Raw genomic sequence first — 27722 nt, 5'->3', positions numbered from 1 at the left:
AGTATAAGTGAGTGAGTGTTGGCCACTGTACGTACTGGGTCACGGTGAGGGAGGTTAGTCTAAGCGAGTGAGTGTTGGCGACTGTACGTACTGGGTCACGGTGAGGGAGGTTAGTCTAAGCGAGTGAGTGTTGGCGACTGTACGTACTGGGTCATGGTGACGTAGGGTAGGTTCGGTCAGCCGCGAAGATGTGGCTAGTATACTGGGTCACGGTGAGGTGGCCCAGAGATGGGCGATGAGAGTTGTGGCTACTGTACTAAGTTATGGTGAGGTAGGCTAGGGTCGGCTGGCCAGGGAGTGGCAGCTTGTCTACTGGATCGCGTTGAGGTAGGCTGGGGTCGGTTGGCCAGGGAGTGGCAGCTTGTCTACTGGATCGTGGTGAGGTAGGCTGGGGTCGGTTGGCCAGGGAGTGGCAGCTTGTCTACTGGATCGCGTTGAGGTAGGCTGGGGTCGGTTGGCCAGGGAGTGGCAGCTTGTCTACTGGATCGCGTTGAGGTAGGCTAGGGTCGGCTTGCCGGGGAGTGGCAGCTTATCTACTGGATCGCGTTGAGGTAGGCTGGGGTCGGCTGGCCAGGGAGTGGCAGCTTGTCTACTGGATCGTGGTGAGGTAGGCTAGGGTCGGTTGGCCAGGGAGTGGCAGCTTGTCTACTGGATCGCGTTGAGGTAGGCTAGGGTCGGTTGGCCAGGGAGTGGCAGCTTGTCTACTGGATCGCGTTGAGGTAGGCTGGGGTCGGCTGGCCAGGGAGTGGCAGCTTGTCTAATGGATCGTGGTGAGGTAGGCTGGGGTCGGCTGGCCAGGGAGTGGCAGCTTGTCTACTGGATCGCGTTGAGGTAGGCTGGGGTCGGTTGGCCAGGGAGTGGCAGCTTGTCTACTGGATCGCGTTGAGGTAGGCTAGGGTCGGTTGGCCAGGGAGTGGCAGCTTATCTACTGGATCGCGTTGAGGTAGGCTGGGGTCGGCTGGCCAGGGAGTGGCAGCTTGTCTACTGGATCGCGTTGAGGTAGGATAGGGTCGGCTGGCCAGGGAGCGGCAACTCGTCTACTGGATCGCGTTGAGGTAGGCTGGGGTCGGTTGGCCAGGGAGTGGCAGCTTGTCTACTGGATCGCGTTGAGGTAGGCTGAGGTCGGCTGGCCAGGGAGTGGCAGCTTGTCTACTGGATCGTGGTGAGGTAGGCTAGGGTCGGCTGGCCAGGGAGTGGCAGCTTGTCTACTGGATCGCGTTGAGGTAGGCTAGGGTCGGTTGGCCAGGGAGTGGCAGCTTGTCTACTGGATCGCGTTGAGGTAGGCTAGGGTCGGCTGGCCAGGGGAGTGGCAGCTTGTCTACTGGATCGCGTTGAGGTAGGCTAGGGTCGGCTGGCCAGGGAGTGGCAGCTTGTCTACTGGATCGCGGTGAGGTAGGCTAGGGTCGGCTGGCCAGGGAGTGGCAGCTTGTCTACTGGATCGCGTTGAGGTAGGCTGGGGTCGGCTGGCCAGGGAGTGGCAGCTTGTCTACTGGATCGCGTTGAGGTAGGCTGGGGTCGGCTGGCCAGGGAGTGGCAGCTTGTCTACTGGATCGCGTTGAGGTAGGCTAGGGTCGGCTGGCCAGGGAGTGGCAGCTTGTCTACTGGATCGCGGTGAGGTAGGCTAGGGTCGGTTGGCCAGGGAGTGGCAGCTTGTCTACTGGATCGCGTTGAGGTAGGCTAGGGTCGGCTGGCCAGGGAGTGGCAGCTTGTCTACTGGATCGCGTTGAGGTAGGCTAGGGTCGGCTGGCCAGGGAGTGGCAGCTTGTCTACTGGATCGCGTTGAGGTAGGCTAGGGTCGGTTGGCCAGGGAGTGGCAGCTTGTCTACTGGATCGCGTTGAGGTAGGCTAGGGTCGGCTGGCCAGGGAGTGGCAGCTTGTCTACTGGATCGCGTTGAGGTAGGCTAGGGGTCGGTTGGCCAGGGAGTGGCAGCTTGTCTACTGGATCGCGTTGAGGTAGGCTAGGGTCGGCTGGCCAGGGAGTGGCAGCTTGTCTACTGGATCGCGTTGAGGTAGGCTAGGGTCGGCTGGCCAGGGAGTGGCAGCTTGTCTACTGGATCGCGTTGAGGTAGGCTAGGGTCGGCTGGCCAGGGAGTGGCAGCTTGTCTACTGGATCGCGTTGAGGTAGGCTAGGGTCGGCTGGCCAGGGGAGTGGCAGCTTGTCTACTGGATCGCGTTGAGGTAGGCTGGGGTCGGTTGGCCAGGGAGCGGCAACTCGTCTACTGGATCGCGTTGAGGTAGGCTAGGGTCAGTTGGCCAGGGAGTGGCAGCTTGTCTACTGGATCGCGTTGAGGTAGGCTAGGGTCGGTTGGCCAGGGAGTGGCAGCTTCTCTACTGGATCGCGTTGAGGTAGGCTGGGGTCGGCTGGCCAGGGAGTGGCAGCTTGTCTACTGGATCGCGGTGAGGTAGGCTAGGGTCGGTTGGCCAGGGAGTGGCAGCTTGTCTACTGGATCGTGGTGAGGTAGGCTAGGGTCGGCTGGCCAGGGAGTGGCAGCTTGTCTACTGGATCGCGTTGAGGTAGGCTAGGGTCGGTTGGCCAGGGAGTGGCAGCTTGTCTACTGGATCGCGTTGAGGTAGGCTAGGGTCGGCTTGGCCAGGGAGTGGCAGCTTGTCTACTGGATCGCGTTGAGGTAGGCTAGGGTCGGCTGGCCAGGGAGTGGCAGCTTGTCTACTGGATCGCGTTGAGGTAGGCTAGGGTCGGCTGGCCAGGGAGTGGCAGCTTGTCTACTGGATCGCGTTGAGGTAGGCTAGGGTCGGCTGGCCAGGGAGTGGCAGCTTGTCTACTGGATCGCGTTGAGGTAGGCTAGGGTCGGTTGGCCAGGGAGTGGCAGCTTGTCTACTGGATCGCGTTGAGGTAGGCTGGGGTCGGCTGGCCAGGGAGTGGCAGCTTGTCTACTGGATCGTGGTGAGGTAGGCTGGGGTCGGCTGGCCAGGGAGTGGCAGCTTGTCTACTGGATCGCGTTGAGGTAGGCTAGGGTCGGCTGGCCAGGGAGTGGCAGCTTGTCTACTGGATCGCGTTGAGGTAGGCTAGGGTCGGCTGGCCAGGGAGTGGCAGCTTGTCTACTGGATCGCGTTGAGGTAGGCTAGGGTCGGCTGGCCATGGAATGGCAGTTTGTCTACTGGATCGCGTTGAGGTAGGCTAGGGTCGGCTGGCCAGGGAGTGGCAGCTTGTCTACTGGATCGCGTTGAGGTAGGCTAGGGTCGGCTGGCCAGGGAGTGGCAGCTTGTCTACTGGATCGCGTTGAGGTAGGCTAGGGTCGGCTGGCCAGGGAGTGGCAGCTTGTCTACTGGATCGCGTTGAGGTAGGCTAGGGGTCGGTTGGCCAGGGAGTGGCAGCTTGTCTACTGGATCGCGTTGAGGTAGGCTAGGGTCGGCTGGCCAGGGAGTGGCAGCTTGTCTACTGGATCGCGTTGAGGTAGGCTAGGGTCGGCTGGCCAGGGAGTGGCAGCTTGTCTACTGGATCGCGTTGAGGTAGGCTAGGGTCGGCTGGCCAGGGAGTGGCAGCTTGTCTACTGGATCGCGTTGAGGTAGGCTAGGGTCGGCTGGCCAGGGAGTGGCAGCTTGTCTACTGGATCGCGTTGAGGTAGGCTAGGGTCGGCTGGCCAGGGAGTGGCAGCTTGTCTACTGGATCGCGTTGAGGTAGGCTAGGGTCGGCTGGCCAGGGAGTGGCAGCTTGTCTACTGGATCGCGTTGAGGTAGGCTAGGTCGGCTGGCCAGGGAGTGGCAGCTTGTCTACTGGATCGCGTTGAGGTAGGCTAGGGTCGGCTGGCCAGGGAGTGGCAGCTTGTCTACTGGATCGCGTTGAGGTAGGCTGGGGTCGGCTGGCCAGGGAGTGGCAGCTTGTCTACTGGATCGCGTTGAGGTAGGCTAGGGTCGGCTGGCCAGGGAGTGGCAGCTTGTCTACTGGATCGCGTTGAGGTAGGATAGGGTCGGTTGGCCAGGGAGTGGCAGCTTGTCTACTGGATCGCGTTGAGGTATGCTAGGGTCGGCTGGCCAGGAGTGGCACTTGTCTACTGATCGCGTTGAGGTAGGCTAGGGTCGGTTGCCAGGGAGTGGCAGTTTGTCTACTGGATCGCGTTGAGGTAAGGCTAGGGTCGGTTGCCAGGGAGTGGCAGCTTGTCTAACTGATCGCGTTGAGTAGCTAGGGTCGGTTGGCCAGGGAGCGGCAACTCGTCTACTGGATCGCGTTGATGTAGGCTAGGGTCGGTTGGCCAGGGAGTGCAGTTTGTCTACTGGATCGCGTGAGGTAGGCTAGGTCGCTGGCCAGGGAGTGGCAAGCTTGTCTACTGGAACGCGTTGAGGTAGGCTAAGGGTCGGCTGGCCAGGGAGTGGCAGCTTATCTACTGGATCGCGTTGAGGTAGGCTAGGGTCCGGCTGGCCAGGGAGTGGCAAGCTTGTCTACTGATCGCGTTGAGTAGGCTAGGTCGGCTGGTCAGTACACTAAGATCAGTGAGCCATCCCCTACACTGGTTAAGGTGGGCTGGTCAGTACACTAAGAGTAGTGGGTCATCGTCTACACAGGTGAGGGTGGGCTGATCAGTACACAGGCATGAATGGACTAACCATAGCACAGACAGTGACTCCCCTTGACCACTCCAACTGTCACGCTAAGTGAAGGCCACTTTGTTCAATTCACGTTAATGTAAAGCACATCATTCTCCTGTGGAAAGAAATATTTTCATAATACACTGTGGTGATTGTACTTTAGATAACTATCAGCATTTATCTCTAGGTAAATAAACAGGTACTCGTCTATGTAAGAGAATTTGATTTTCTGTAGATTATCCAAGGGCTTAATATCCTGGGCGGCTCTGAAAATGAGATGATCCGACTTTCCTTTGATTATCATTCCTTTATGATTTCATGATAATGTTTAACTTGCCAAGTATTTGGAAGTGTTCCAAGCTTGTGTAGTTACATTTGAAAATAAATGCTGTGTATCTTAGACATAGTCTCATTATATCCTTCAAAGAACTCAAGGAAGGTGAGTGGAAGGTGAGCAAGAATATTCTAGCTTTAGGGTCCTACAGTCTTTAATACACCACTGATGACAGGAAGCTGTTACAATCCAAGGATTGTACACTTATGACCTGTGCCAAAGTGTATGACATTGCTTGCATAAGAGAGAGATTCGTTCTCACTGTTGCAGCTACGACCCGGAAGGTGAGTTGTTAGTGGAGGATAAGGAGTATTAAGGAAAATATAAGCACAACTCGGCCACAATCAGCAAGAAGCCAATTTCACATCAGTGTCTTTTACACCATCGACTGTATAACTGGACCGAGATGAGCCTTTTTATAAGCTGTCAATACCAGTGTCGGTGTACTGACTGACGTGAGCATTGTTGAAGGAAAATGATGCCACTGAAATACGTCAAATGGCTGCAGGGTTGCAACAGGCATATCCAGAGGACCTGGAGGACTACTTCCCTGATGAGTTCCTTCATTATGTTCAGTGCACAAAGGGCAAGTCACATGTGATGACAAGACCCTTTAATGCACTTCCTGAACTAGACACTTCACAACTGGATATGCTTTTGCCCAACAGATGAGTTGCTTTGAATACTTGTGACTATTATGGCGCTAAATGCTGTAGGTGATCGAGCTATCAAAATATCTAGAAACATGCATTCCACATGAACGTTACTGAATGTTAACCCAGCATGCTATCGACTCCGTGATCAGCTTATATAAGATTTGTGTATAGTGTTATAATTTCATGCTTTAAGTGTGAGGAATTAATGGTTTTAATATAGTGCCTGGGGCCTCAAGGTAGCTTAACTCTCGCAGGGGTTCCACACGTGAACGGAGGTATGAGGTGTCATGTGTTAAGCTTCTGGAGTTGTTTTGTATCTGGTTTTCATACGTGTTACCTACGTCTTTAGAGGATGGAACTTTGATCATATGGCTGGCATATCCGTCCAATCGAGCAAGATCAATTTGGGAAATATTACTCTCCCAGGCTGGTATGGTACCAGTCTATCAAGAAAGTAATATATAGTACTGTACCTCAGCGATCAGGTAGCGTCAAAATAATCACCTGCTCTGCGTGGTGTTAATGGTCACAATAACACCGTAAAAGATAGTATACATATTAATACAATGATCAAAATCAAAGCACATGATTATCAGTATAAGATCGCTTTACCATTAAGGACATTTTACTTCATGTGTCACCTACGAGAAAGTTTAGTTTACCCTAACCGTTCTCTACACGTTTTCCTTTACAAGTTCAAATGTGTGACGTCACATTTTTGTCAGTTAACCCGGAGCACCGGTGGCTTGAGGATGTATCCAGTGTGTCTCTGTGTTTGTACAATGGTTTTAAGCCCGTTTTTTGGACAGTGCAACGGTGTGAGAACTGTTGACATACCAGTGGATATAAGAACAATGACTAATGATCCTAAAACGTCTTCATCTGATGTACAGACATTCAGAGAGTGTAAAATTCAGTTGTCGACGCCGTGAAAATCACCCACACACACAAGCGTTGAGCACAAGAGGCAGCCAAGTGGAGGGCAAAGTATCATACTGCTATACATTTGGATAGAGAGTCATACTGAGGATGTTGCATGACCTGGACGAGGTAAGCAAATTTTCGTTGAAATCATAAGACGTGTTTGAGGCCAGCGGTGAATCACTGAACGGTACCTAGGACGCCAGTGGGTGGTGGAGCTGTTTGCCGTGTGATTTTATCGTCAAATCTTTATTATGCTTTACTTCTGGTGAAATTTATAGACGAAATGAGTGAATAGTTATGTTATCTATACGTAGAAGCTGTACATTTTTACATATGAACATTAAGAATATACTTTGATTACGCGATTACGTATAGAAATATTTAGTTTTTCATATACGTCTATCTAAAAGAAATTCTAAATGAGGTTGTATGATCATTTTGATGAAGAAATAGATAATTTTATCTGAGATAGATCGTATATTATCAGAAAAGACGTCAACATGTTTGGTTGGTAGGGTGAAGTACATGGAGACACCGAGACCGTGAGCGGGTGGGAGGGTGGAAGTCGCCGGCCTTAGACGTGAGTGTTAACACGCCTCTGGATTCCAGCCCAAGTTTTCACCTCAACTTTTTTACACATTGTATGTATATATGTAGGTGACGTCACCTGATGTTGTGACGTCACTGTTCCATGATTAGGTCAGCCTGGTGATGATGGCTTCGAAATGGTTTTGACGTCAGCACAGAAATTTTAGGAAGATTTGATCATATATTTCTTACAGTTCACTATTAATGTTTCCTTCTGTGCTACGTTACATAGGCTGAGTGTATCATCATCTTTTAGACCTGTGGATTTCACTCACGTGTACGTTTTTCTTTTGTTTCATATACAAGGTTTATATTAAGTCTTTATAGTATCCTATAACGTGTAATAAGATGGGATCTTATATAATGATAATTCTTCTTTCTTAACAATACTGCCATTATTTATGACCCCTTGATATACCTTACTATATAGTAACCTGTTGCCCCTTATTGAACCTACAGTACGTCTACAACTGTACCTGTAGGTTGTGTTTCGCTGTAACTACTGGTTATCTTCTGCTGTACCTAATCTTCGTCTTCTACTGTACCTACAGGTCGTCTTCTACTGTGCCCACATGTTATCTTCTACTGTACCTCCAGGTTGTCTTCTACTGTACCTGCAAGTCGTTTTCTGTTGTACCTACAGGTCTTTTTTTGTACCCACAGGTCGTCGTCTTCTGTACCTACAGCTCATCTGCCGTACCCCCAGGTTGTCTTCTACTGTACCTACAACTCATCATCTACTGTACCTACGGGTTGTCTTCAACTGAACCTACAGGTCGTCTTCTATACCTACAGGTCATCTTCTGTACCTACAAGTCGTCTTCTGTATCTACAGGTCTTCTACTGTACCTACAGGTTGTCTTCTACTGAACCTACAGGTCGTCTTGTGTGCCTACAGGTCCTCTTCTGCTGTACCTACAGGTGAGTCTTATACAGTACCTCCAGGTTGTCTTCTACTGTACCTACAGCTCCTCTTCTGGTGTACCTCCAGGTTGTCTTCTACTGTACCTACAACTCATCTTCTACTGTTCCTACAGGTTGTCTTCTACTGAACCTACAGGTCGTCTTCTGCACCTACAGGTCATCTACTGTACCTACAGGTTGTTTTCTACTGTATCTACAGGTGGTCTTCTATTGTACCTACAGGTCGTCTTCTAATGTACCCACAGGTCGTCTTCTACTGTACCTACAGGTCGTCTACTGTACCTCCAGGTTGTCTTCTACTGTACCTACAGGTCATCTTCTAGTGAACCTCCAGGTTGTATTCTACTGTAACTCCAGGTCGTCTTCTACTGTACCTCCAGGTCGTCTTTTACTGTACTACACGTCGTCTTCTGCTGCACCTCGAGCTTTTCTTCTGCTGTACCTTCAGGTTGTCCTCTGCTGTACCTCCAGGTTGTCTTCTGCTGTACCTCCAGGTTGTCTTCTGCAGCACATCTAGGTTGTCTTCTGCTGTACCTTCATGCTGTATTCTGCTGTACCTCCACGTTGTATTCTGCGGTACCTCAAGGTTGTCCTCCGCTGTACCTCCAGGTTGTCTTCTGTTGCACCTCCAGGATGTAATCTGCTGTACCTCCAGGTTTTTCTTCTACTGGACCTCCAGGTTGTCCTTCGCTGTACCTCCAGGTTGTTTTCTGCTGCACCTCCAGGTTGCATTCTGTTGCACCTCCAGGTTGTTTTTCTACTGGACCACCAGGTTGTCTTGTGTTGCACTTACAAGTTGTATTCTGCTATACCTGGATGTTTTCTGCTGTATCTCCAGGTTGTCTTCTGCTGCACCTCCAGGTTGTCTTCTGTGCCCCCAGGTTTTCCTCTGTTCCACCTTCAGGTAGTCTCTGCTAGCACTTACAGGTTGTATTCTGCTGCACCTCGAGGTAGTGCTTTTTTCACTTCCCGATAGTATTATGCTGTACCTCAGGTTGTTTCTGATGTGTACCCCTCTAGGTATCTTTGCTGTACCTTCCAGGTTGTCTTCTGCTGTCCCCCTCAGTTGTCTTCTGCTGTCACCTCCAGGTGTCTGTGACCTTCAGTTGCTTCTGCTGCACTACAGGTGTTTCTCTGCCTCAGTTGTCCTTACCTCTCAGGTGTTCTCTTCTGCACCTTACAATTGTCTTCTGCTATCTCCAGTTGTCTTCTGCTGACTTCCAGGTTGTCTTCTGCTGTACCTCCAGTGTTTTGCTTCACTAGGTTTCGTGTTGACTTTCTACCTCGGTTGTCTTCTCTGTACCTCCAGTTGTCTCGCACCTCCAAGTGTTTCTGCTACCTCAGGTTTCTTCGTGTACTTTAGTTGTCTTGTTACCTCCAGGTTGTCCTCTGCTGTACCTCCAGTTGTCTTTGCTGAACCTCCAAGTTTCTCTGCTGAGGCTGTATTCTGCTGTGCCTTCAGGTTGTCCTCCACTGTACCTCGAGGGTGTCTTCTGCTGCACCTCCAGGTTGTATTTTGTTATACCTCCAGGTTTTTTTCTACTGGACCTCCAGGTTGTCCTCTGATGTACCTATAGGTTTTCATCTGCTGTACTTCCAAGTTCTCCTCTGCTATTCCTCCAGGTTGTCTTCTGCTGCACCATCAGGTTGTCTTCTGCTGCACCTCCAGTTTGCCTTCTGCTGTAACTCAAGGTTCTCTTCTGTTATAGCTCCAGGTTTTCTTCTGCTACATTTTCAGGTTATCTTCTACTGCACCGCCAGGTTGCCTTCTACCTGACCTCCACGTTGCTCTGCAATACCTCCAGGTTTTCTTCTTCTCCATCTTCTGGTTGTTTTCTGCTGCACCTCCAGGTTGTCTTCTGCGATACCTCCAGGTTGTATTCTGCTGTACCTTCAAGCTGTTTGTTTCATCCCCAGGTTGTAGTCTGCTGTACCTCCAGGTTGTCTTTTGCTGCACCTCCAAGCTGTTTCCTCCTCCTCCTCTAGGTTTTCTGCTGCTGTAACTTCAGGTTGTCCCCTGCTGTACCTTCAGGTTGTCCCCTGCTGTACCTTCAGATTGTTTCTGCAATACCTTTAGGTTGCCTTCTGCCGCACCTGTAGGTTGTTTGCTGCACCTCCAGGTTGTCTTCTGCTGTACCTCCGTTGTCTTCTGCTGTACCTCTATGTTGTCTTCTACTGTAACTTCAAGCTGTTTGCTTCACCCCCAGGTTGGCTTCTGCTGTAACTCCAAGTTGTCTTCTGCTGCAACTTTAAGCTGTTTGCTTCACCTCTAGGTTTTTGTCAGCATTACCTCCACGTTCTCATCTTCTGCACCTCCAGGCTGTCATCTGCTGTACCTTCACGTTGTTTTCTGCTGTACCTTCAGGTTGTCTTCTGCTATAAATCTAGGTTTTCTTCTACTCTATCTTCAGGTTGTCTTCTGCTCTACCTCCAGGTTGTCCTCTGCTGCATCTTCAGGTTGTCTTCTTCTCTACCTCCATGTTGTATTCTGCTGTACCTCCACGTTGCATTCTGCTGTACCTCAAGGTTGTCCTCCACTGTACCTCCAGGTTTTCTTCTGCTGCACCTCCAGGCTGTATTCTGCTGTACTTCCAAGTTTTTTCTACTGGACCTCCAGGTTATCCTCAGCTGTACCTCTAGGTTGTCATCTGCTGTATATCCACGTTGTATTCTGCTGTACCTTCAGGTTGTCCTCCACTTTACCTCGAGGTTGTCTTCTGCTGCACCTCTAGGTTGTACTCTGTTGTACCTCCAGGTTTTTTTCTACTGGACCTCCAGGTTGTCCTTTGCTGTACTTTCAGGTTGTCATCTGCTGTACTTCCAAGTTCTCCTCTGCTGTACTTCCAGGTTGTCTTCTGCTGCACTAAGAGGTTGTATTCTGCTATACCTCCTGATTGCTGCACCTCCAGGTTGACTTCTTCTGTACCTCCAGTTTTCCTCTGTTCCACCTTCAAGTTGTCTTCTGCTGCACTTACAAGCTGTATTTTGCTGAACCTCCAGGTTGTCTTCTGCTGCACTTCCTGGTTGGCTTCTTCTGCACATCCAGATTGTATTTTGCTGTACCTCCAGGTTGTCTTATACTGGACCTCCAGGTTGTCTTACAATGCACCACCAGACTGTCCTCTGCTGTACCTCTAGGTTGTCTTCTGCTGAACCTTCAAGTTCTCTTCTGCTATACATTCAGGTTATCTTCTGCTATACCTCCAGGTTGTCTTATACTGAACCTCCAGATTGTCCTCTGCTGTACCTCTATGTTGTCTTCTGCTGAACCTCCAGGTTGTCTTCTGCTGTACCTTCAGGTTGTCTTCTTTTGTAAATTCAAGCTGTTTGCTTCACCCCCAGGTTGTCTTCTGCTGTACCTCCATGTTGTCATCTACTGTACCTTCAAGCTGTCTGCTTCACCTCCAGGTTTCTTCTGCTTCACCTCCAGGTTTTCGTGTGCTGTACCTACAGGTTTTCTCCTGCTGCACCTTTAGGTTTTCTTCTGCAGCACCTCCAGTTTGTCTTCTGGTGCACCTCTAGGTTGTCTTCTGTTAAACCTCTAGTTTTATCTTCTGCTACATTTTCAGGTCATCTTCTGCTGCACCGCCAGGTTGCCTTCTACTGGACCTCCAGCTTGTTCTGCTATACATCCAGGTTGTTTTCTACTCCATCTTCAGGTTGTTGTCTGCTGCACCTCCAGGTTGTCTTCTGCTGTACCTTCAAGCTGTTTGATTCAACTCCTGGTTGTCTTCTGCTGTACCTCCAGGTTGTCTTTTGCTGCACCTCCAAACTGTTTCCTTCTCCCCCAGTTTTTCTGCTGCTGTACCTTCAGGTTGTCCTCTGCTGTACTTTCAGATTGTCTTCTGCTATACCTTTAGATTGCCTTCTGCCGCACCTGTAGGTTGTTTGCTGCATCTTCAGGTTGACTTCTGCTGCACCTCGAAGCTATTTCCTCATCCTCCATGTTTACTGCTGCTGTATCTCTAGGTCGTCTTCTGCTGTACCTTACTCCAGGTTGTCTTCTGCTGTACCTCAATGTTGTCTTCTGCGGTAACTTCAAGCTGTTTACTTCACTCCGACGTTGTCTTCTGCTTTACCTCCGAATTGTCTTTTGCTATACTTTCAGGTTTTCTTCTGCTATAACTTTAGTTGGTCTTCTTCTCCATCTTCATATTGTCATCTGCTGCACCTTCATGTTGTCTTCTCCTTCTCCTCCAGGTTGTCTTCTGCTGTAACTTCAAGCTCTTTGGTTTACCCTCAGCTTGTCTTCTGCTGCACCTCCAGGTTGTCTTCTGCTATACCTACAGGTTGTCTTCTGCTGTAACTTCAGCTGTTTGCTTCACCCCGAGGTTGTCTTCTGCCGTACCTCCAAATTGTCCTCTGCTATACCTTCAAGCTGTTTGCTTCACCTTCAGGTTTTCTTCTGCTTCACCTCCAGGTTTTCGTCTGCTGTACCTCCAGGTTGTCTTCCACTGTACCCCCAGGTTGTCATCTGCTGTACCTCCAGGTTGTTCTCTGCTGTACCTCCGGGTTGTCTTCTGCTGTACCTCCAACTTGGCCTCTGCTGTACCTCCATGTTGTCTTCTGCTGCACTTACAGGTTGTATTCTGCTGTACCTCCAGGTTGGCTTCTTCTGTACCTCCATGTTGTCTTCTGCTGTACCTGCTGGTTGTCTTCTGCTGTACCTCCCAGATGTATTCTGCTGAACCTCCAGTTTGCCTGCTGCACTTTGAAATTGTCTAATGTGAAACCACGTTGTCTTCTGCTGCACCTTCAGGCTGTCTTTACCTTTACCTCCATGTTGTCTGCTTTACCTCCAGGTTGTCTTCTGCTGTACCTCCAGGTTGTCTTCTGCTGTACCTTCAGGTTGTCTTTTGCTGTACCTTCAGGTTGTCTTCTGCTGTACCTTCAGGTTGTCTTTTGCTCTAAATTCAGTTGGTTTTCTGCTCCATCTTCAGATTGTCATCTGCTGCACCTTCATGTTGTCTTCTCCTAAACCTCCAGGTTCTCTTCTGCTGTACCTCCAGGTTGTTTTCCGCTGAATCTCAAGGTTCTCTTCTGCTATACCTCCAGGTTGTCTTCTGTTGCACCTCCATATTTTCTTCTGGTGCACCTCCGGTTTCTCTTCTGCTGCACCTCCAAGTTGTCTTCTGTTATACCTCCAAGTTTTCTTCTGCTCCATTTTCAGGTTACATTCTACTGCACCGCCAGGTTGCATTCTACTGGACCTCCAGGTTGTTCTGCTATACCTCCAGGTTGTCCTTTGCTCCATTTTCAGTTTGTCTTCTGCTGCACCTCTTGGTTGTCTTCTGCTGCACCTCCAGGTTGTCTTCTCATATACCTCCAGTTTGTCTTCTGCTGTGCCCTCAAGCTGTTTGCTTCACCCTCAGGTTGTCTTCTGCTGTACCTCCAGGTGTTCTTCTGCTGCACCTCCAGGCTGTCTTCTGTTGTACCTTCAGGTTGTCTTTTTCTGAACCTCCAGGTTTTCTTCTGCTACACCTCCCGGTTGTATTCTACTGCACCTCCAGATTGTATTTTGCTGTACCTCCAGGTTGTCTTATACTGGACCTCCAGGTTGTCCTCTGCTGTACCTTCAGGTTGTCTTCTGCTGAACATCCAAGTTTTTTTCTGCTGCACCTCCAATTTGTCTTCTGCTGTACTTCCAGGATGTCTTCTGTTACACCTCCAGGTTTTCTCCTGCTCCATCTTTAGGTTATCTTCTGCTGCACCGTCAGGTTGTCTTCTACTGGACCTCCAGGTTGTCTTTTGCTGCACCTCTTAGTTGTCTTCTGGTGCACCTCCAGGTTGCCTTCTGCTGCACCTCCAAGCATTTTCCTCCTCCTCCAAGTTTTCTGCCACTGTATCTTCAGGTTGTCTTCTGGTTTACCCCAGGTTGTTTTCTGCTGTACCTTCAGGTTGTCTTCTGCTCTAACTTTAGGTTCCCTTCTGCTCCATCTTCCGGTTGACTTCTGCTGCACTTCCAGGTTGTCTTCTGCGATACCTCCAGGTTGTCTTCTGCAATACCTCCAGGTTGTCTTCTGCAATAACTCTAGGTTGTCTTCAGCTGTACCTTCAAGCTATTTGTTTCACCCCCAGGTTGTCTTCTGCTGTACCTCCAGGTTGTCTTTTGCTGCACCTACAAGCTGTTTCCTCCCCTTCCTCCAGGTTTTCTGCTGCTCTACCTTCAGGTTGTCCCCTGCTGTATCTTCAGATTGTCTTCTGCTATACCTTTAGGTTGCCTTCTGCCGCACCTCTAGGTTGTTTACTGCACCCCCAGGTTGTCTCCTGCTGCACCTCCAAGCTGTTTCCTCATCCTACAGGTTCTCTGCTGCTGAACGTCCAGGTTGTCTCCTGCTGCACCTCCAGGTTGTCTTCTTCTGTACCTCCGTTGTCTTCTGCTGTACCTCCATGTTATCTTCTACTGTAAGTTCAAGCTGTTTCTTCAACTCCAGGTTTATCGTCAGCGGTACCTCCACGTTGTCTTCTGCTACACCTCCAGGCTGTCATCTGCTGTACCTCCATGTTGTCTTCTGTACCATCAGGTTGTTTTCTGCTATAAATTTAGGTTGTCTTCTACTCCATCTTCAGGTATCTTCTCCTGCACCAACAGTTTGTCTTCTGCGCTACCTCCAGGTTGTCCTCTGCAGCGCCTTCAGGTTGCCTTCTTCTGTACCTCCATGTTGTATTCTGCTCTACCTCCACGTTGTATTCTGCTGTACCTCAAGGTTGTCCTCCACTGTACCTCCAGGTTTTCTTCTGCTGCACCTCCAGGCTGTTTTCTGCTGTACTTCCAAGTTTTTTCTACTGGACCTCCAGGTTATCTCCAACTGTACCTCCAGGTTGTCATCTGCTGTATATCCACGTTGTATTCTGCTATACCTTCAGGTTGACCTCAGCTGTACCTCGAGGTTGTCTTCTGCTGCACCTCTAGGTTGTATTCTGTTGTACCTTCAGGTTTTTTCTATTGGACCTCCACGTTGTCCTTTGCATTACTTTTAGGTTGTCATCTGCTGTACTTCCAGGTTGTATTCTAATGTACCTTCAGGTTGTCTTCTGCTGCACCTCTAGGTTGTATTCTGTTGTAGCTCCAGGTTTTCTTCTAATGGACCTCCAGGTTATCCTTTCCTGTACTTTTAGGTTGTCATCTGCTGTAAGTCCAAGTTCTCCTCTGCTATATCTCCAGGTTGTCCTCTGCTGCACTAACAGAACAGGTTGTATTCTGCTATACCTCCTGGTTCTTTTCTGCTATACTTGCAGGTTTTCTTCTGCCGTACCTCCAGGTTGTCTGTACCTCCAAGTTTTCCTCTGTTCCACCTTTAGGTCGTCTTCTGCTGCACTTACAAGCTATATTCTGTTGTACCTCCACGTTTTTCTTCTAGTGGACCTCCAGGTTGTTTTTTGCTGTACTTTCAGGTTGTCATCTGCTGTACTCCCAAGTTCTCCTCTGCTATACCTCCAGGTTGTCGTCTGCTGCACTAACAGGTTGTATTCTGCTATACCTCCTGGTTCGTTTCTGCTGTACCTCCAGGTTGTTTTCTTCTTTACCTCCAGGTTTTCCTCTGTTCCACCATTGGGTTGTCTTCTGCTGTACGTACAAGCTGTATTCTGCTTTACCTCCAGGTTTTCTTATGCTGTACCTCTAGATTGTCTTATACTGGACCTACAGCTTGTTCTCTGCTGTATGTCCAGGTTGTCATCTGCTGAACCTTCAAGTTCTCTTCTGCTATACATTTAGGTTGTCTTCTGCTGAACCTTCAGGTTTTCTTTTGCTGCACCTCCAGTTTGTCCTCTGCTGCACCTCCAGGTTGTCTTCAGTGATACCTCGAGGTTTTCTTCTGCTCCATTTTCAGGTTATCTTCTGCTGCACCGCCATGTTGCCTTGTACTGGACCTCCAGCCTGTTCTGCTATAACTCCAGGTAGTCTTCTGCTCCATCTTCAGGTTGTTTTCTGCTGCACCTCCAGGTTGTCTTCTACTATGCCTCCAGGTTGTCTTCTACTATGCCTCCAGGTTGTCTTCTGCTGTACCTTCAAGCTCTTTGTTCTGCTATACCTTTAGGTTGTCTTCTTCCGCACCGGTAGGTTATTTGCTGCACTTCCAGGTTCTTTTCTGCTGCTCATCCAAGCTGTTTCCTTATCCTCCAGGTTTTCTGCTGCTGTTGTACCTCCAGGTTGTCTTTTGCTGCACCTCCAGGTTGTCCTCTGCTGTACCTCCAGGTTGTCTTCTGCTGTACCTCCATTTGTCCTCTGTTGTACCCACAGGTTTTCTTCTCCTGTACCCTTACGTTGTCCTCTGCTGTACCCCATACGTGACCTCTGTTGTACCGACAGGTTGTCTTCTGCTGCACTTACAGGTTGTATTCTGCTGTACTTCCAGGTTGTCTTCTGCTTTACCTCCAGGTTCTGTTCTTCTGTGCCTCCAGGTTGTCCTTTGCTCCACCTTCAGGTTGTCTTCTGCTGCACTTACAGCTGTATTCTGCTTTCCCTCCATGTTCTCTTCCGATGCACCTCCAGGCTGTCTTCTCTTGTACCTTCAGGTTGTCTTCTTCTGAGCCTCCAGGTTTTCTTCTGCTACACCTCCAGGTTGTATTCTACTGCACCTTCAGATCGTATTTTGCTGTACCTCCACGTTGTTTCATACTGGGCCTCCAGGTTGTCCTTTGCTGTACCTCCAGGTTGTCTTCTGCTGAACTTCCAGGTTTTCTTGTGCTGCACCTTGAGTTTGTCTTCTGCTGTACCTCCAGGTTGTCTTCTGTTATACCTCTAGGTTTTCTTCTGCTCCATCTTCAGGACTACTTCTGCTGCACCGGCAGGTTGTCTTCCACTGGACCTCCAGGTTGTTCTGCTATACCTCCGGGTTATATTTTGCTGCACATCCAAGCCTTTTCCTCCTCCTTCAGGTTTTCTGCTGCTGTATCTTCAGGTTGTCTTCTGCTTTACCCCAGGTTGTATTCTGCTGCACCTCCAAGTTGTGTTCTGCTATACCTCCAGGTTGTCCTCTGCTCCATCTTTAGGTTGTCTTTTGCTGTACTTACACGTTGGATTTTGCTGTATCTCCAGGTTGTCTTCTGCTGCACCTCGGGGCTGTATTCTGCTGTACCTCCAGGATTTCTTCTACTAGACCTCCAGGTTGTCCTCTGCTGTACCTCCAAATTGTCATCTGCTGTACTTCCAAGTTGTCATCTGCTGTACCTACAAGTCGTCTTCTGCTGCGCTTACAGGTTGTATTCTGCTGTACCTGCAGGTTTTCTTCTACTGCACCTCCAGGCTCTAATCTCCTGTACTCTCAGGTTGTCTTCTTCTGAACCTCCACGTGTTCTTCTGCTACAACTCCAGGTTGTCTTCTACTGCACCTCCAGATTGTATTTTGCTGTACCTCCAGGTTGTCTTACACTGGACCTCCAGGTTGTCCTCTGCTGTACCTCCAGATTATCTTCTGCTGAACCTCCAGGTTTCTTCTGCTGCACCTCCAGTTTGTCTTATGCTGCACCTCGAAGCGGTTTCCTCCCCCTCCAGGTTGTCTGTTGCTGCACCTCCTAGGTGTTTCCTCCTGCTGCAGGTTTTCTGCTGCTGTACCTTCAGGTTGTCTTCTGCTATACCTTTAGGTTCTCTTCTGCTCCATCTTCAGGTTGTCTTTTCCTGCACCTCCAGGCTGTGTTTTGCTATACCTCCAGGTTGTCCTCTGCTCCACCTTTAGGTTGTCTTCTGCTGTACCTCCACATTGTATTCTGCTGTATCTCCACATTGTCTTCTGCTGCACCTCCGGGTTGTATTCTGCTGTACCTCCAGGTTTTTTTCTACTGGACCTCCAGGTTGTTTTCTGCTGTAAGTCGAATTGTCAATTGCTGTACTTCCATGTTGTCTTCTGCTGTACCTCCAAGTTGTCTTTTGCTGCGCTTACAGGTTGTATTCTGCTGTACCTCCGGGTTGTTTTCTGCTGTACTGGCTCCAGGTTGTCTTCTGCTTTACCTCAAGGTATTCTTCTCCTGTACCTCCAGGTTGTCCTCTGCTGTACCTCCAAGTTGTCTTCTGCTGCACTTACAGGGTGTATTCTGCTGTACCTCCAGGATTTCTTCTGCTGTCACCTCCAGGTTGTCTTCTGCTGCACCTTCAGGTTGTCTTGCGCTTTACCTCCTGGTTGTCTTCTGCTGCACCTTCAGGTTGTCTTGTGCTTTACCTTCAGGTTGACTTCTGCTATACCTTTAGGTTGCTTCTGCTCCATATTCAGATTGTCTTCTGTTGCACCTTCAGGTTGTCTTCTCCTGCACCTCCAGGTTGTCTTTTGCTATACCTCCAGGTTGTCCCCTCTTCCACCTTCAGGTTGTCTTCTGCTGTACCTCCAGGTTGCATTCTGCTGTATCTCCACGTTGCATTCTGCTGTACCTCCAGGTTTTCTTATGCTACACCTCCATGTTGTCTTCTGCACCTCCTGATTGTATTTTGCTGTACCTCCCGGTTCTCTTATGCTTTACCTCCAGGTTGGTTTCTGCTGCACCTTCAGGTTTTCTTCTGCAGGACCTTCAATTTGATTTCTACTGCACTTCCAGGTTGTCTTCTGTTAAACCTCCTGGTTTTCTTCTGCTATATGTTCAGGTTATCTTGTGCACCGCCAGGCTGCCTTCTACTGGACCTCCAGGTTGTTCTGCTATACCTCCAGGTTGTTTTCTGCTCCATCTTCAAGTTGTCTTCTGCTGCACCTCCAGGTTGTATTCTGTTGCACCTCCAGGCTTTCTTTTACTGGACCTCCAGGTTGTCCTCTGCTGTACCTCCAGGTTGTCATCTGCTGCAACTCCAACTTGACATCTGCTGTACCTCCAGGATGTCTTCTACTGCGCTTACAGGTTGTATTCTAGTTGTACCTCAAGGTTGTCTTCTACTGTACTTCCATGTTGTCTTCTGTTTTTACCTCCAGGTTGTCTTCTTTTGTACCTCCAGGTTTTTCTCTGCTCCAGCTTCAGGTTATTTTCTGTTGCATTTACAGGTTGTATTGTGCTTTATTTCCAGGTTTTTTTTTTTTTTTTTTTTCTCCACCTTCAGGTTGTCTTGTACTGCATTTACTGGTTTTATTCAGCTGTACCCCCAGGATTTCTTCTGCTGCACCTCCAGGTTGTCTTCTCCTGTATCTTCAGGTTGTCTTCTTCTAAACCTCCAGGTTTTCTTCTCCTACACCTCCAGGTTGTCTTATACTACACCTCCAAATTATATTTAGCTGTACTTCCAGGTTGGCTTATAATGGACCTCCAGGTTGTCCCCTGCTGTACCTCCAGGTTGTCATCTGCTGTACCTTCAACTTGACCTCTGCTGTACCTCCAGGTTTATCATCTGCTGCACTTACAGGTTGTATTCTGCTGTCCCTCCAGGTTGTCTTCTGCTGTACTTCCAGGTTGTCCTCTGCTTCACCTCCAGGTTTTTTATCTTCTGCACCTCCAGATTGTCCTGTCCTCCACCTTCAGGTTGTCTTCTGCTGCGCCTACAGGTTGTATTCTGCTTTACCTCCAGGTTTTCTTCTGCTCCGCCTTCAGGTTTTCTTTTGCTCCACTTACAGGTTGTACTCTGCTGTACCTGCAGGTTGTCTTCTGCTGCATCTATAGTTTGTCTTCTAATGCACCTCCTGCTTGTATTTTGCTGTACCTCCAGGATGTCTTATACTGTACCTCCAGGTTGTCTTATACTGGACCTCCAGGTTGTCCTCTCCTGTACCTCCAGGTTGTCTTCTGCTGAACCTTCAGGTTTTCTTCTGCTGCACCTCTAGTTTGTCTTCTGCTGTACCTTCAGGTTTTCTTCTGTTATACCTCCAGGTTTTCTTCTGCTCCAACCTCAGGTTTATCTTCTGCTGCACCGCCAGGTTGTCTTCTGCTGGACCTCCAGGTTGTTCTGCTATACCTCCATGTTGTCTTTTTCTGCAACTCTTGGTTGCCTTCTGCTGTACCTCCAGGTTGTCTTCTGCTGCACCTCCAGGTTGTCTTCTGCTGCACCTCCAGGTTGTCTTCTGCTGTACCTCCAGGTTGTCTTCTGCTGTGCCTCCAGGTTGTCCTCTGCTGTACCTCCAGGTTGTCTTCTGCTGTACCTTCAAGCTGTTTGCTTCACCTCCAGGTTTTCTTTTGCTTCACCTCCAGGTTTTCGTCTGCTGCACCTACAGGTTGTCTTCTACTGTACCTCCAGGTTGTCATCTACTGTACCTCCAGGTTGTCTTCTGCTGTACCTCCAGGTTGTCTCCTACTCTACCTCCAGGCTGCCTTCTACTGTACCTGGAGGTTGTCTTCTACTGTACCTCCAGGTTGGTCATCTGCTGTACCTCCAGGTTGGCTTCTTCTGTACCTCCAGGTTGTCTTCTACTGTACCTCCATGTTGTCATCTGCTGTACCTCCAGGTGTTTTCTGCTGTACCTCCAGGTTTTCTTCTGCTGTACCTCCTAGTTGTTCTCTGCTGTACCTACAGGTTGTCCTCTGCTGTACCTCCAGGTTGTCATCTGCTGTACCTCCAGGTTATCCTCTGCTCTACCTCCAGGTTGTCTTCTGCACTTCCAGGTTGTCTTCTGCTATACCTACAGGTTATCTTCTGTTGTAACTTCAAGCTGTTTGCTTCGCCTCCAGGTTGCCTTCTGCTGTACCTTCAAGCTGTTTGCTTCACCTTCAGGTTTTCTTTTGCTTCACCTCCAGGTTTTCGTCTGCTGTACCTACAGGTTGTCTTCTGCTGTACCTCCAGGTTGTCTTCTGCTGTACCTTCAGGTTGTCTTCTGCTCAACCTCTAGGTTGTCATCTGCTGTACCTCCTGGTTGTCTGCTGTACCTCCAGATTGTCTTCTACCATACCTCTGGGGTGTCTTCTGCCCCATCTTCAGGTTGGCTTCTGCTGCACCTTCAGGTTGTTTTCTGTTATACTTCCAGGATTTCCTTCTGCCCCATCTTCAGGTTATGTTCTGCTGCACCGCCAGGTTGTCTTCTACTGGACCTCCACTTTGATCTGCTATACCTCCAGGTCGTCTTCTGCTGCACCTCCAAGCATTTTCCTCCTCCTCCAAGTTTTCTGCTACTGTATCTTCAGGTTGTCTTCTGCTTTACCCCAGGTTGTTTTCTGCTGTACCTTCAGGTTGTCTTCTGATATAACTTTAGGTTGTCTTCTGCTGCACCTTCAGGTTGTCTTCTGCTGTACCTCTATGTTGTATTCTGCTGTATCTCCACGCTTCAGGTCATCTGCTGTACCTCCAACTTGACATCTGCTGTACCTCCAGGTTGTCTTCTGCTGCGCTTACAGGTTGTATTCTGCTGCACATCCAAACTGTTTCCCCATCCTCCAGGTTTTCTGCTGCTGTACTTCCAGTTTATCCTCTGCTGTACCTCCAGATTGTCTTCTGCTGCACCTAGAGGTTGTTTTCTTTTGCACCTCCAGGTTTTCTTCTACTGGACCTCCAGGTTGTCCTCTGCTGTACCTCCAGGTTGTCATCTGCTGTACCTCCAACTTGACATCTGCTGTACTCCAGGTTGTCTTCTGCTGCGCTTACAGATTGTATTCTGCTGCATCTGCAAGTTGTCTTCTGCTGCACATCCAAGCAGTTTCCCCTTCCTCCAGGTTTTCTGCTGCTGTACTTCCAGTTTATCCTCTGCTGTACCTCCAGATTGTCTTCTGCTGCACCTAGAGGTTGTTTTCTTTTGCACCTCCAGGTTTTCTTCCACTGGACCTCCAGTTTCTCCTCTGCTGTACCTCCAGGGTGTCTTCTGCTGCACCTACAGGTTGTCTTCTGCTACACCTCCAGGTTGTCTTCTGCTGCACCACCAGATTGTATTTTCTGTACTTCCAGGTTGTCTCATACTGGACCTCCAGGTTGTCCTCTCCTGTACCTCCAGGTTGTCTTCTGCTGAACCTTCAGGTTTTCTTCTGTTGCACCTCCAGTTTGTCTTCTGTTGTACCTTCAGGTTGTCTTCTGTTATACCTCCAGGTTTTCTTATGCTCCATCTTCAGGTTTATCTTCTGCTGCACCGCCAGGTTGTCTTCTACTGGACCTCCAGGTTGTTCTGCTATACCTCCATGTTGTCTTTTGCTGCACCTCTTGGTTGTCTTCTGCTGCACCTCCAGGTTGTCTTCAGCTGCACCTCCAAGCTGTTTCCTCCTCCTCCAATTTTTTTGCTGCTGTACCTTTAGGCTGTCTTCTGCTTTACCTCCAGGTTACCGTATGCTATACCGTCAGGTTGTCTTCTGCTATACCTTTTGGTTGTCTTCTGTTCCACCTTTAGGTTGTCTTCTGCCGTACCTTCAGATTGCCTTCTCCTTCACCTCCAGGTTGTGTTCTGCTATACATCCAGGTTGTCTCCTACTCCATCTTCAGCTTGTCTTCAGCTGTACCTCCAGGTTGTATTCTGCTGTATCTACACGTTGTCTTCTGTTGCACCTTCAGGTTGTATTCTGATGTACCTCCAAGCTTTTCTTCTACTGGACCTCCAGGTTGTCCTCTGCTGTACCTTCAGGTTATCATCTGCTGTACTTCCAAGTTGTCCTCTGCTATACCTCCAGAGTGTCTTCTGCTGCACTTACAAGTTGTAATCTGCTGTACTCGCAGGTTATCTTCTGATGTATCTCCAGGTTGTCTTCTGCTGCACCTCCATGTTGTCTTCTTATGTACCTGCAGGTTGTCCTCTGCTGCCCCTCAAGGTTTTCTTGTTCTGTACCAACAGGTTGTCCTGTGCTTTACCTTCAGGTTGTCTTCTGCAGCACGTACAGGTTGTATTCTGCTTTACCTCCAGGGTTACTTCTGTTGCACATCCAGGTATTTTGCTGTACCTCCAGGCTGTCCTCTGCTGTACCTTCAGGTTGTCTTATACTGGACCTCCAGATTGTGCTCTGTTGTACCTTTAGGTTGTCTTCTGCTGAACCTCTAGGTTGTCTTCTGCTGTACCTTCAGGTTGTCTTCTGCTGTACCTTCAGGTTGTCTTCTGCTGTACCTTCAGGTTGTCTTCTTCTGTAACTTCAAGCTGTTTGCTTCACCCCCATGTTGTCTTATGCTGTACCTCCATTCGTCTTCTACTGTACCTTCAAGCTGTTTGCTTCACCTGCAGGTTTTTGTGTGCTGTAACTACAGGTTGTCTCCTGCTGCACCTTCAGGTTTCTTCTGCAGCACCTCCAGTTTTTCTTCTACTGCCCTTCTAGGTTGTCTTCTGTTAAAGCTCCAGGTTTTTTTTTCTGCTCCATTTTCAGGTTATCTTCTGCTGCACCGCCAGGTTGCCTTCTACCGGACCTCCAGGTTGTCCATCTTAAGTTTGTCTTCTTCTGCACCTCCAGGTTGTCTTCTGCTGTACCTTCAAGCTGTTTGCTTCACCCCAGGTTGTCTTCTGTTGTACGTCCAGGTTGTCTTCTGTTGTAACTTCAAGATGTTTTATTCACCCCCATCTTGTGTTCTGCTATACCTCCAGGTTGTCTTCTGCTGTACCTTCAAGCTGTTTGCTCCACCTCCAGAGTTTCTTCTGCTTCACGTTCAGGTTTTCTTCTAGTGCACCTTCAGGTTGTCTTCTGCTGCACCTCCAAGTTGTCTTCAGCTATACCTCCAGGTTGTCTGCAGCTGTACTTTCAAACTGTTTGTTTCAACCCCAGGTTTCTTCTGCTGTACCTCCAGGCTGTCTTTTTCCGCACCTCCAACCTGTTTCCTCCTTCTCCAGGTTTTCTGCTGCTGCACGTACAGGTTGTATTATGCTTTACCTCCAGGTTTACTTCTGTTGCACCTCCAGGTTGTCTTTTTCTGCACCTCCTGATTGTATTTTGCTGTACTTCCAGGTTGTCTTCTGCTATACCTCCAGGCTGTCTTATACTGGACATCCAGATTTTCCTCTGCTGTACCTCTAGGTTGTATTCTGGTGAACCTCCAGTTTGTCTTCTGCTACACCTCCAGGTTGTTTTCTGTTGCACCTCCAGGTTTTCTTCTTCTACTGGACCTCCAGGTTGTCCTTTGCTGTACCTCCAGGTTTTCATCTGCTGTACCTCCAACTTGACCTGTGCTGTACCTCCAGGTTGTCTTCTACTGCACTTACAGGTTGTAATCTGGTGTACCTCCAAGTTGTCTTCTGCTTTACTTCCAGGTTGTCTTCTGCTTTACCTTCAGATTGTATTCTGCTTTATCTCCAGGTTTTCTTCTGCTCCTTCTTCAGGTTGTCTTCCGCTGCACTTACAGGTTGTATTCTGTTGTACCTCCAGCTTTTCTTCTGCTGCACCTCCAGGCTGTCTTCTTCTGTACCTTCAGGCTGTCTTTTTCTGAACCTCTAGGTTTTCTTCTTCTACACAACTGGGTTGTCTTGTATTGCACCTCCAGATTGTATTTTGCTGTACCTCCAAGTTGTCTTCTGCTATACCTCCAGGCTGTCTTATTCTGGACCTCCAGATTTTCCTCTGCTGTACCTCTAGGTTGTATTCTGCTGCACCTCCAGTTTGTCTACTGCTGTACCTTCAGGTTGTCTTCGGTTATACCTTCAGGTTTCCTTCTGCTCCACCTTCAGGATTATCTTCTGCTGCACCGCCAGGTTGTCTTCTACTGGACCTCCAAGTTGTTCTGCTATACCTCCATGTTGTCTTTTGCTGCACCTCTTGGTTGTCTTCTGCTGCACTTCCAGGTTGACTTCTGCTGCACCTCCAAGCTGTTTCCTCCTTCTTCAGGTTTTTTGCTGCTGTACCTGCAGGTTATCCTCTGCTGTACCTCCAGGTTGTCTTCTGCTGCACCTGCAGGCTGTATTCTGTTGCACCTCCAGGTTTGCTTCTACTGGACCTCCAGGTTGTCCTCTGCTGTACCTCCAGGTTGTCATCTGCTGTACCTCCAACTTGACCTCTGCTGTACCTCCAGGTTATCTTCTGCTGCTCTTACAGGCTGTAATCTGCTGTACCTCCAGGTTGTCTTCTGTTGTACTTCCAGGTTGTTTTCTGTTTTACCTTCAGGTTACATTCTGCTTTACCTCCAGGTTTTCTTTTGCTTCTTCTTCAGGTTGTCTTCTGCTGCACTTACAGGTTGTATTCTGCTGTACCTCCAGGTTGTCTTCTGCTGCACTTGCAGGTTTTATTATGCTGTCTCTCCCGGTTGTCTTCTGCTGTACTTTCAGGTTGTCCTCTGCTTTACCTCCAGGTTGTCTTCTGTACCTCCAGGTTGTCCTCTGTTCCACCTTCGGTTTGTCTTCTGCTGCACTTACAGGTTGTCTTCTGCTGTACCTCCAGGTTATGTTCTGCTGCACCTTCAGGTTGTTTTCTGTTAAACCTCCAGGTTTTCTTCCACTCCATCTTCAGGTTATCTTCTGCTGTACAGCCAGGTTGTCTGATATCCCACCATGTTGTCTTTTTCTGCACCTCTTGGTTGTCTTCTGCTGCACCTCCAGATTGCCTTCTGCTGTACCTCCAAGCTGTTTCCTCCTCCCCCCAGGTTTCCTGCTGCTGTACCTTCAGGTTGTCCTCTGCTGTACCTTCAGATTGCCTTCTGCTATACCTTTAGGTGTCCTTCTGCCGCACCTGTAGGTTATTTGCTGCATCTCCAGGTTGTCTTCTGCTGCACATGCAAGCTGTTTCCTCATCCTTCAGGTTTTCTGCTGCTGTACCTTCAGGCTGTCTTTTGCTTTACTTCCAGGTTGTCGTCTGCTGTACCTCCAGGTTGTCTTCTGCTAAACCTTCAGGTTGTCCCCTGCTCCCCCTTAGGTTGTCTTTTGCTGTACCTCCAGGTTGTATTCTGCTGTATCTTCACGTTGTATTCTGCTGTACCTGCAGGTTGTCCTCCACTGTACCTCAAGGTTGTCCTCCACTGTACCTCAAGGTTGTCTTCTGCTGCACCTTCAGGTTGTTTTCTGATGTACCTCCAGGATAATTTCTGCTGCACCTCCAGGATAATTTCTGTTGTACCTCCAGTTTGTCTTCTACTACACCTCCAGGTTGTCTTTTTCTGTACCTGCAGGTTGTCCTCTGATGTACTTTCAGGTTTTCTTCTGCTGTACTTCCAAGTTGTCATCTACTGTACCTCCAGATTGTCTTCTGCTGCACTTACAGGTTGTATTCTGCTGTACCTCCAGGTTATCTTCTGCTGTACCTCCAGGTTGTCTTGTACTACACCTCTAGGTTTTCTCTTTCTGTACCTCCAGGTTGTCTCGTACTACACCTCTAGGTTGTCCTCTGCTCCATCTTCAGGTTTTCTTCTCCTGCACGTACAGGTTGTATTCTGCTGTACCTCCAGGTTTTCTTTTGCTGCACCTCCATGTTGTCTTCTTTTGCACCTGATTGTATTTTGCTGTACCTCCAGGTTCTCTTCTGCTTTACCTCCTGGTTGGTTTCTGCTGTACCTTTAGGTTTTCTTCTGCAGCTCCTCCAGTTTGTCTCCTGTTATACATACAGGTTGTCTTCTGCTCCATCTTCAGGTAGTCCTGTGCTGCACCTCGGTTGTCTTCTGTTATACCTACAGGTTGTCTTCTGCTCCATCTTCAGGTAGTACTGTGCTGCACCTCCAGGTTGTCTTTTGTTATACCTACAAGTTGTCTTCTGCTCCATCTTCAGGTAGTCCTGTGCTGCACCTCCAGGTTGTCTTCTGTTATACCTACAAGTTGTCTTCTGCTCCATCTTCAGGTAGTCCTGTGCTGCACCTCCAGGTTGTCTTCTGTTATACCTACAAGTTGTCTTCTGCTCCATCTTCAGGTAGTCCTGTGCTGCACCTCCAGGTTGTCTTCTGTTATACCTACAGGTTGTCTTCTGCTCCATCTTCAGGTAGTCCTGTGCTGCACCTCCAGGTTGTCTTCTGTTATACCTACAAGTTGTCTTCTGCTCCATCTTCAGGTAGTCCTGTGCTGCACCTCCAGGTTGTCTTCTGTTATACCTACAAGTTGTCTTCTGCTCCATCTTCAGGTAGTCCTGTGCTGCACCTCCAGGTTGTCTTCTGTTATACCTACAAGTTGTCTTCTGCTCCATCTTCAGGTAGTCCTGTGCTGCACCTCCAGGTTGTCTTCTGTTATACCTACAAGTTGTCTTCTGCAATACCTCCAAGCTTTTTCCTTCATCTACAGGTTTTCTTCTGCTTCACCTCCAGGTTTTCGTCTGCTGTACCTATAGGTTATCTTCTAATGTATCTCCAGGTTGTCTTCTGCTGTACCTCCAGGTTGTATTCTGCTGTACCTCCAGGTTGTATTCTGCTGTATCCCCACTTGTATTCTGTTGTACTTCCAGGTTGTCCTCCACTGTACCTTCAGGTTGTCTTCTGCTGCACCTTCAGGTTGTATTCTCATGTACCTCCAATTTTCTTCTTCTGGACCTCCAGGTTGTCCTCTGCTATACCTTCAGATTATCATCAGCTGTACTTCCAAGTTGTCCTCTGCTATACCTCCAGATTGTCTTCTGCTGCACTTACAGTTTGTAATCTGCTGTACCTCCAGGTTGTCTTTTACTGCACCTCCAGGTTGTCTTTTTCTGTACCTCCATGTTGTCCTCTGCTCCATTACAATGGCATAGCGGCATCCCAAAGGAAAGATACAAAGTGAAGGTTTAATTCAAAGACGCCTTGGGGGTGTCAAAGGCTAATATAGTGGCGTGGAGGCATCCAAAAATAAAGTAGAGATAAGTAAGATTTACTTTCATCCACAGAGGATAATGACACTATGTATAGTTGTATACATACACCACAAATATCTATAGATAAACATTGCTTTCGTAGACTTACTGAACCAAAAAGCGGAAATAAGTTATATGAAGGAACTGGAAGCAAATATTTCAGTACAATATTGAAACAGTGGTTATAACAGTGGTTGTGCAAATGCTTATGAAATTTTGCAAAAAGACAA

General features: G+C 48.7%; 1 protein-coding gene across 3 annotated transcripts in view; it reads left to right on the top strand.

The window, feature by feature from the left end:
- Positions 1-27722, top strand: part of LOC139761109 (uncharacterized) — a 40082-nt gene that overhangs the window by 5078 nt on the left and 7282 nt on the right. For 2 of the 3 annotated variants that reach the window (XM_071685027.1, XM_071685026.1), the window contains exons 1-2: positions 6255-6582; positions 7708-7965. In XM_071685027.1, the coding sequence (XP_071541128.1) occupies positions 6569-6582; positions 7708-7965 (272 nt within the window). In that variant the 5' untranslated portion in view covers positions 6255-6568. Of the gene's footprint in view, positions 1-6254; positions 6583-7707; positions 7966-27722 lie in introns of those variants that run through there. The other variant, XR_011715457.1, reaches the window with a different exon arrangement.

The sequence above is a fragment of the Panulirus ornatus genome, chromosome 39, assembly GCF_036320965.1.
Source record: "Panulirus ornatus isolate Po-2019 chromosome 39, ASM3632096v1, whole genome shotgun sequence".
Taxonomy (NCBI): Eukaryota; Metazoa; Arthropoda; class Malacostraca; order Decapoda; family Palinuridae; genus Panulirus; species Panulirus ornatus.
Note: the sequence above shows the minus strand (reverse complement) of the source record. Positions and strands in the feature narration are given on the sequence as shown.